This window comes from Neoarius graeffei, chromosome 14 (genome assembly GCF_027579695.1).
Source record: "Neoarius graeffei isolate fNeoGra1 chromosome 14, fNeoGra1.pri, whole genome shotgun sequence".
Taxonomy (NCBI): Eukaryota; Metazoa; Chordata; class Actinopteri; order Siluriformes; family Ariidae; genus Neoarius; species Neoarius graeffei.
Genome location: NC_083582.1, coordinates 31,436,790 through 31,447,075, shown reverse-complemented (window position 1 = coordinate 31,447,075; position 10,286 = coordinate 31,436,790). Strand labels below are relative to the sequence as shown.

At 43.3% G+C, this 10,286-nt stretch overlaps 1 protein-coding gene across 1 annotated transcript in view; it reads left to right on the top strand.

Annotated features, from left to right (window-relative positions):
• Positions 1-237: 237 nt before the first annotated feature.
• The window catches only part of LOC132897541 (double C2-like domain-containing protein alpha), a 52,871-nt gene continuing 42,822 nt past the window's right edge, over positions 238-10,286 (top strand). Inside the window, exons 1-2 of the mRNA XM_060938801.1 lie at positions 238-562; positions 1,431-1,510. Coding sequence (XP_060794784.1) covers positions 238-562; positions 1,431-1,510 — 405 coding nt within the window. The remainder of the gene's footprint in view (positions 563-1,430; positions 1,511-10,286) is intronic.

Here is a 10,286-nt window from a genome sequence, read left to right as displayed (position 1 = left end):
GATTCAGCAACTGTCTCTTGTGGTCTGTTCCTTCTCCATTAGCAAACCTTAATTTGCTTTACAGGAACCAGGCTTGTTTACAAAAAAAATCCAATTAGAAAATATAATCTATTTACATTTTAAAAGTTAATGGTCAGTATACTCTTTAATTGCATGTTGTTGGATGGTTTCATTGGTCATTATTTGGTACAATAAGTACCAAAATCTAATACCCATCTGTATTTACTTGCTAGCTAGATGACTGTGCAGAAGGGAAAGCGGATGACCATCTCCATCCAGGAGCACATGGCGATTAATGTCTGCCCCGGCCCCATTAGGCCCATCAGGCAAATATCTGCCTACTTTCCCCGCCTGTCCCCTACATCCTCTGTCTGTGAATCACTGTCACCAAACCAGGCAGGGTTTCCATCTACGGCACTATTGGTGGAAGGAGGAGCATCAGGGGGAGGAGGACTCTTGTCCCCATTGTCTTCGGGCACAGCAGCGGGTGGAGGGACACTGTCTACGATGAACAGTATGGAAACATCTGTGGAGATTGACAGCTGTGACAGTGATGACAACAGTGAGTCTGATATACAGCATAAAAACTTGCAACATCATCATTTTTTTTTTTAAAGGAAGGCTTGCTAAGCTGGGAAAATTTGCAAGACATAGGTACTTGGTCAGGTATGGGACATGCCTACCTTGGTAGGAGTGACTACTCATATTGCACACCATCTGAAATTCTGACAGATTCTAAATTGATTTAGTTTTGATACATTAGAATTATTAAAATCATTAAGTGGGTCTTTATTTGATTCAGTTTTGAAACATGCCCTCTTTCCCCCATTTGTCCAGGTAGTGGATAAGATTTCAGAAAAGAAAAAAGTTACACAAGATTTCAAAAATACCTTAGGACAAATACTGTAATGATTATATCACAGCTTAAATTCCCTCCTTTCACAAGGCCAGAACCACTGGTTTTAAATGCAACTATTAGTTTTAAATAAGGTAATAATGTATGAGGTTTGCTACTAAGGCCAGCACAGTGGTGTAGTGGTTAGCACTGTCGCCTCACAGCAAGAAGGTTCTGGGTTTGAGCCCAGTGGCTGACAGAGGTCTTTCTGTGTGGAGTTTGCATGTTCTCCCTGTGTCTGCGTGGGTTTCCTGCAGGTGCTCCAGTTTCCCCCACAGTCCAAAGGCATGCAGGTTAAGCTAATTGGAGGCTCTAAATTGACTGTAGGTGTGAGTGTGAATGGTTGTTTGTCTCTATGTATCAGCCCTGTGATGACCTGGTGACATGTCCAGGGTGTACCCCACCTCTTGACCATAGTCAGCTGGGATAGAATCCAGCTTGCCCACAACCCTGCACAGGATAAGCAGTTACAGATGATGAATGGTTTGCTACTATTAAATCTGTTCTGAGTTAATTCTCTTTATCTCTGTTGAAGCTTCTTTAGGCACTCTGGAATTTGACTTGCTCTATGAGTCATCCACAAGTTCCCTGCATTGCACAATCCTCCGTGCCAAGGTAAGCACGTCTCCTGCTCCCTATCCCAGAAAATAGACTATTTTGGTAATATCTGAATACTTGCATCATTTTGTAATCTGAGCTGTTTGGACTGAGATGACTGTGATTAGTTTAAGTTGAATTGTGTAATCTGGATTGTAGTCAGACTGCATTTACCTTAAGACCACCTCAAGCAATACTAAACTTGGGGCTTAACCCCACTTTCATTGATGATCTATAGTGGACCTGGATCCATTCTCATTCTGAAAATATAGTGTACCTGGGTATATAGTTCTGGATCTGGATAATAATCCAGTAATATATTTGTCTACAATCAGTGTTGGTCGATAGTTCACCTGAATCTCTGGTTAATTTGGGGTTATTGCCAGCCTGGAACCATAATAAGTGGTTCACTCATCCAGTCTCTGGTTGGTCTGGACCTATATACATTTAGAAAAGGGTTTAACATATTGTCCCAATGGGAAAGCCTCTAAAGATTCTATATAAAACCCAACAACTGACTGTTTCCATATCAGAAAATCTTCCAAGATAGCAAAAACCCTTAACAATTTGAAGAGACCTAGATCCTGTAGAACCCAGTGTGCATGTGTGTGGAGGAAGACTGGCAGAATTTCAGCAGAGTTCATTTTCAGCACACTTTCAAAAACTCTCAATTCACAACTGATGCTTATGTATGCCCTCAAAGCAACATACCCCCACCACCCCACTCAGGGAAGGGAGTGGTCCGGCCTGCAACTGACTCTTCCTCCATCCCTCCCCCACACATACCCCTTGCACACACCTTGCAGAAGAAGTATTCTGCCACCCCAATTGGTGCCGCTGGCCTGTGGACCACTTAGAACTTGAATGGCTGAAGTGCCAGATACCAATGAGTGATCCACATGTTAGCATGGGGTGAGGACCATCAATTTGATAGCCAGACGCTCCTTTTCAATCATGCCATATTTACTTTCTATTACCAAGAGCCTCCACCAGTTGAGACACAACTGTATACAACTGTATACCCAGCCTTCTATACAATGCATCACTCTGTAGAAGAAAAGGGGGAGAAAAGTGAGGAGAATGCAATAGCGGGCCCCCACAAAAAAACTGTCCACAGGACTAAGGGGAAAAAATGTCTTTTCTCTGGATATTGGAGTCAAAGTAAGCTGTCAATATCCCTTGGTTAAATCCAGTTTTGAATAAATGTGAGCCATGCCTAACCATTTGAGCAGTTCATCAATGCATGGCATTGGGTATGTGTCAAATTTAGTCACTCTATTGTCTTTTCTAAAGTCCACAAAATGGTCCACAAAAACCAAAGTGGACTGACCCATTAACCTTGGGCACCAAGCCCACAGGGCTGCTCCAATCACTGTGAGGCTCTTCAATTACTTCTTTGTTGACCATTGCACAATATAGCGTTGCACATTACGCTTTCCTTTGGTGTTCAGGTAACCAATAGGTATGGTTGTGTACAACCATGCCTTGAGGAGTCTCGATGTGGTACTCACTGAGGTCTGTGTAACAGGGTAGAGGCTGTTGATGCTGAGAATAATCCCCTTGTCACCTGGCAGCCTGTGTACTCTGGGACAGTTCAAGGTGGTTTCCACAGGGGACCAGGATGAATTGGGCTTTTAGATTTACAGTGCTCAGCGTAAATGAGTACACCCCCTTTGAAAAGTAACATTTTAAACAATATCTCAATGAACACAAACAATTTCCAAAATGTTGAAAAGACAAAGTTTAATATAACATCTGTTTAACTTATAACGTGAAAGTAATGTTAATAATATAAACTTAGATTACACATTTTTCAGTTTTACTCAAATTAGGGTGGTGCAAAAATGAGTACACCCCACAACAAAAACTACCGTATTTTCTGGACTATAGAGCGCACCTGTATATAAGCCGCATCCGCTCTATTTTTAAAAAAAAATTTAAAAAAAGATATACAAGCCGCACCGGGCTATAAGCCGCAGATATCTATGTTGATATTTACTGCATGTACAGAATGATTTTGTACTGTAAATGTACATGTATGTACCTGAACAGATTCTTTCCAAACAGTGCCTTTTAACACGGCAGCAACTTTGCTGATTAAAACGGAACAGAACCAAGAGAAAATAACCGGTATTTATTTACCTTCATTTCTCCTGTGTTTGAAACCACAAGTCACTTTAATCATCTTCGCTGGATTTGAAAATAATTACCAGTTAGTAATTTGTCATGCGTGTTCTATCTGCTAAAGATCTGCTAATTCTTCTTTGCATTGATTTTTCGTCTATCTTATTTTTGATTCTACTTCCGGTTAGAGCGCCCCTAGCTGTGGAAGAAAAATCCACAGAATAGCCGCACCTTTGTATAAGCCGCATGGTTCAAAACCTAGGAAAAAAGTAGCGGCTTATAGTCCAGAAAATACGGTACTACATCTAGTACTTTCTATGGCCTCCATGATTTTTAATAACAGCACCAAGTCTTCTAGGCATGGAATGAACAAGTTGGTGACATTTTGCAACATCAATCTTTTTCCATTCTTCAACAATGATCTCTTTTAGTGACTGGATGCTGGATGGAGAGTGATGCTCAACTTGTCTCTTCAGAATTCCCCATAGGTGTTCGATTGGGTTCAGATCAGGAGACATACTTGGCCACTGAATCACTTTCACCCTATTCTTCTTCAGAAATCCAACAGTGGCCTTAGATGTGTGTTTAGGATCATTGTCATATTGGAAAAGTGCATGACGACCAAGGGCACAGAGTCATGGTAGCATCTTCTCTTTCAGTATGGAGCAATACATCTGTGAATTCATAATGCCATCAATGAAATGCAGCTCCCCAACACCAGCAGCACTCATGCAGCCCCACATAAGGACACTGCCACCACGGTATTTCACTGTAGGCACCATGCATTTTTCTTTGTATTCCTCACCTTTGCGACGCCATATAGTTTTGAAGCCATCAGTTCCAAAAACATTTATCTTGGTCTCATCACTCCAGAGTGTAGAGTCCCAGTAGTCTTCATCTTTGTCAGCATGGGCCCTGGCAAACTCTAGGTGGGCTTTTTTGTGCCTGGGCTTTAGGAGAGGCTTCTTTCGTGGATGGCATCCATGCATGCTATTCCTCTGCAGTGTATGTCGTATTGTGTCACGGGAAATAGTCACCCCAGTTTGGCTTTCTACTTCTTTAGATAACTGCAGTGAACTTGCATGACGATTTTCTTCAACCCTTCTCATCAGAAGATGCTCCTGTCAAGGTGTTAACTTTTGTGGACGACCTGGACGCCTCTGTGAGATGGTTGCAGTTAGATTAGATTAGATTAGATTAGATTAGATTAGATTAGATTAGATTAGATTAGATTAGATTAGATTAGATTAGATTAGATTAGATTAGATAAAACTTTATTGATCCCTTTGGGAGGGTTCCCTCAGGGAAATTAAGATTCCAGCAGCATCATTACAGATAAACAGAGAAAAGAAATAGAGGAAAACTTCTAGATAAATAAAAATAAATTAAGTATTTACATACAAATATAAAAAGAATAAGATATGAGGAAGAGAGGAAAGGGGGAGGAGGAAAAATAAAAAAGGGGGGGAGAAGGGGGACAGCAGGAGAGATATTGCACTTTATATTGCACATTATATTGCACATTGTCCAGTATTGCTTATTGTTAGACTAGGCTACTGCTCCTTCCCGTCCTCTGTCCTCCTGTTACCCCTCCCCCCCAGAGAGGAGTTGTACAGTCTGATGGCGTAAGGGACAAAGGAGTTTTTGAGTCTGTTAGTCCTGCACTTGGGAAGGAGTATTCTGTCACTGAACAGGCTCCGCTGGTTGCTGATGACGGTGTGCAGAGGATGACTGGCATCGTCCATGATGTTCAATAGTTTATCCATAGACCTCTTCTCTGCCACCGTCACCAGAGAGTCCAGCTTCACGCCGACCACAGAGCCGGCCCGCCTGATCAGTTTGTCCAGCCTGGATGTGTACTTCTTGGATGTGCTGCCCCCCCAGCACACCACGGTGTAAAACAGGACACTGGTGACCACAGACTGATAGAACATCCACAAGATTTTCCTGCAGATGTTAAAGGACCGCAGCCTCCTAAGGAAGTATAGCCTGCTCTGTCCCTTCCTGTATAAGTGTTTGGTGTTAAAAGTCCAGTCCAGCTTGCTGTCCAGTCACAGCCCAAGGTACTTGTCGGAATCCACAGCCTCCACCTTGACTCCCTTGATCAGAACTGGTCGTGACCTTGGTCTGGACCTCTCAAAGTCAATGACCAGCTCCTTGGTCTTTGAGGTGTTGAGCTGCAGATGGTTCCTGTTGCACCACACAGCAAAGTCCCTCACCAGGCTCCTATACTCCTCCTCTCTGTTGTCACTGATACACCCAATGATGGCTGTGTCATCGACAAACTTCTGAATGTGACACAGCTCCGAGTTGTAGCAGAAGTCCGTGGTGTACAGGGTGAAGAGAAGAGGGGCCAGCACCGTGCCCTGGGGTGCTCCGGTGCTTCTAATCAGAGTGTCAGACATGATGTCCTTCAGCCTGACATACTGCGGCCTGTCAGTGAGGTAGCTGGAGATCCAGGTGACCAGACAGGGGTCCACTCACATCCTGTTCAGTTTTTCCTGAAGCAATAGGGGCTGGACGGTGTTGAAGGCACTCGAGAAGTCCAAGAAGAGGATCCTCATTGTGCCATTTCCCTTATCCAGGTGCGAGTGGGCTCGGTACACAAACTGCAGACAGTCCTGGGCATGTTGTACCTGGGGTCTGAAGAGGCTGAGGAAGAGCCGCTCCAACATCTTCATCAGATGTGAAGTGAGTGCCACCGGTCAGAAGTCGTTCAGCTCGCTGGGCCAATTCTTTTTGGGAACTGGAATGATACATAGAATAGAATAGAATAGAATAGAATAGAATAGAATAGAATAGAATAGAATGCCTTTATTGTCACTATACACATGTACAAAGAGATTAAAGCATCTCCAAAAGCAGTGCAAAACAGCATGTAGAGTGAGAGAGAGAGAGAGAGGAAGGGGGGAAAAAAAAGGGGGGGGAGTGTGTAAGGGGGGTAAGGTGCACAGTCCTGAGGTGTATGTGTTGTGTTACACATTATGGAGTGAGGTATTGCTCATTGCACATATAAATGATTGCACAGAGAGAGTCACATTATAAATTATTGCACGAGAGATTCACATTATAAAATAAAATATTACACATTTATGAAGTATTGCAAGGTAAGGCAGGTGCACAGACTTGAGGTGTGTGTGCTGCGTGTAAGGTGCACAGTCCTGAGGTGCATGTGCTGTATGTAAGGTGCACAGTCCTGAGGTGAGGTGAATGTGTTGTGTTTCACATTATGGAGTGAGATATTGCACATTATAAAAGTATTGCACAGAGAGAGTCCCTTATAAAGTACTGCACATTATAAATTATTGCACGAGAAGAGTCACATAGTAAAATAAATAGACTATAAAGTCAGAGCATATGCAAGTTCAGGGCGGTTATGGTTTTTGGAAAGAAGCTGTTTTTGAATCGGTTTGTCTTTGTCCTGATGCGCCTGTAGCTCCTCCCTGAGAGCAACAGTTCGAACAGATCCTAACCTGCATGTCTTTGGACTGTGGGGGAAACCGGAGCACTCAGAGGAAACCCACGCGGACAAGTGGAGAACATGCAAACTCCGCACAGAAAGGCCCTCGCCGGCCACGGGGCTCGAACCCGGACCTTCTTGCTGTGAGGCAACAGCACTAACCACTACACCACCGTGCCACCCTAATATCTAATCAAGTTAAAAAAAAAAAAATACCGACGTGAAGCACTGGGTCAGTGGCTGTACCGTGCCCCGGAAGCAGAAGCGGAACTGCTATCACTGCTTGGGTAGCAGTTGTAGCTCCTCATCACAGTTCATTTTAATTTGCAGATATGCAGTTAATGTGTCTGCAGCCATATTTTTTTTCTGTACTCAGTATGAATTTTCCTAACCAATGAAAAAGCCCTCTCACTATCTGCATTGCTATGTGGGAGGCACAGCAAAGCAGTAAAAAGTTGTTTCAGTATTGGAAACCTGGCAACACCCAGAGCAGTTTTTACATCGAAGACCTTTCCCCAGTATACATCTATTGGTACTTTTTTTGCCAATTGTCTATCAGCAATTAAAATGTTTAGGGAAACGAAACCAGAAATCACCGGGTAACTACAGTTGCCATTGTATAAACGGCAACTCCCAGCAGGCCCGCCGACAGGGGGGGACAAACGGGTATGTTGTCCTGGGCCCAGGAATGGGGAGGGCCCAGAACTGGGCTCTCATGAAGTTGCGATTAAATTATTTTATTTCATTTCAAAATGTGTTGATTTGAGGGAGAAATGTGCTATATTTGCATTCAATAAATGATTTCTAGATCTTTTGCCTTTATTGTCTTTGAAAAAGGCGTCAAGAACCCTCTACCACCCCTAATGCAAAAATGGTTTGGTCTGACTCTTTGATTAAGGGGAAAAAAACGACATCGTTCGATCATAGCGCTTCGACAATCAGCGTGCGTGCCATTTGCCAACATGCACAAGTCAGGAGCAAAGAAAAGAAAAGAGAAAAAGAGCGGAAGAAACCAAGAGACTCAGGGGCTCACTGCATAAATATTTTAAAAAAGATTCGGATGATGCAGCAGGTACTAGCAAAGGCAGTGGGGCAGCTGAGCCAGGTAAGACACAGCCAACTTTTTCCAGCCCCGTAAAGTAACCCAAACCAAGGCACGTGCGGCACGCAGTTCATGTTACAAACGAGGGGAGAGCAAGTCACACTGAACACCATATCAAACGCACAGGCCATTGAATCATTTCATAACCACAACGGCTTAATAACATTGTGTTTCATATATCTGATTGAAGCTAAGAATATTCACATTAGCCCGCAATCATATCCCGCCGTTTCTCGAGCGGTGTGTTCTTCTCTGCTTTTCACACTGGACAGTACGCACGCACAGTATACTATGTTCGCCCCCAGCCCTGCCCGAAATCCCCCGTCCATCGCTGCTCCTTCAAGAGCACCCCAATCGCGCGTGATTTAAAGTAGACTATCCACGAGTTTAGGAATACCTTTTTGAATACCTTTTTGAATACCTGTCATTTAAGGGTTGGAGTGAGTAGAGACTGGGATAAGAGAGGTGAGTGTGTGTGTGTGGGTTGGCCCGGGGGGTGGGGGGTGTTGTTAGGGGGGGCCCATTCAGAGCATTTTGTCCCGGGCCCAGCCAAAGCTGTCAGCGGCCCTGACTCCCAGTACCGCCTCCCTAAATTATCATGATAATGGAGGAAGCTTTCCTACATGCAAATAGTAAAAACTTTTTTTTTAAAAACACATACACAAATGCTTACCTGTGCAGTCTTTGAATCGGGAAACATTTTTTTTCGCTAGCTGCGAAAAATGGTCTGCCACAGTCAGGGGGATGTTGTGTTCCATGAGAAATTGGCAGAACATAACTTCTGCAGCCATCACAGAAGTCTAGGCAGTCCAAGCCGATGTACTTGCGCCAAAATGCTGCTCCATAGACTTGAAGGTCCTGCATTTAACGACTCAGTTTTTATGTGCCTTGGTTGGGAAATGCAATTTCAGGTCATAAAAACCTGAAGCTGCCACTTTAATGTGCTTTCTGCACAGAACACAAAACGAATATTGGAGGCCACTCAAAGACGCCTGGATCCATCCTTTGTACTCTCCATCCAGAGTTTCCCATTCCTTCAGATGTTTTCCAGTTCCAGCACATTTTCTCTTTGCCATTGCATTTCCAGATGCCATGTTTAAAAGATAAAACTTGTCAAATTTGATGTGCACATGAGGACTGCTCAACTACAAATGACCGAGAAAACCACATGCAACTATAAAACCACATAAATAAAAAATAGTTCCATTTCATTGGGCATGCATGTTTGAAAAAATAAATGGTGGATGCTAAGAAAATTTTCTTGGAGTAACGGAAAAAATCTCTGATACAAAACGTAATTTTCCTGTATGAAAATCAGTGTACGACATATTAGCCAAAAAATTGCATTTTCCTGTACAAAATACAGGGAAACCGTATAACTTGACATGTATGTGACATTGACAGCCCACACTGCCTCCTCAGCCAACAGTGCACACATTTCTCATACTGATGCCAAACGTCCAGGCCAGTTTGTCCCAAGAATTCGTGGATGGATGAAGCAAAGATGAACTGCCACCTCTACTCTATGCTTTTGCCCCATAATTTAATAATGAGTTGCACCAGTGGATGCTCATGAACATCCCCATGTGGACACCTCACTTTCACCAATCATGCATTACCCAATGCCTCACTCTGAACTGGGCTCTGATGAACACTAGTCTGGTTACAGCGCAGTCCACCAAAGTGTTGAAAAATTGAAGAATTAAAAGCAATGGATCGGTTAACCAATTTGCAACATGAGAGGTTAGACATGTCTGTGAAGATTCTCAGTCATCCAGGTCATGGTAAACTGTGGGTGGTAAAAGAGAGCAACTGGACTTGCTTGAAGATTCTTCAAGCAAGTCCAGTTGCTCTCTTTTACCACCCACAGATAGGTTAGATACATATTCAGTCACCTGTTTAAACAAAAGCTTTGCCAATCATCAAATCTCAGCAATGGCGCATCTAGTTCTGTTAGAAGATCTCTACACATCCATAAGATGTGAGGGTATTTTCAGGACTGCAGGGTTTTTTTGTTTGTTTTTGTTTGTTTTTTTTAACAGATAGTGATGAGTTTGTATTAAGCTGCTTTTGTCTCCCAAGGCATCCAGGGTGGTGGTGTGTCAGCA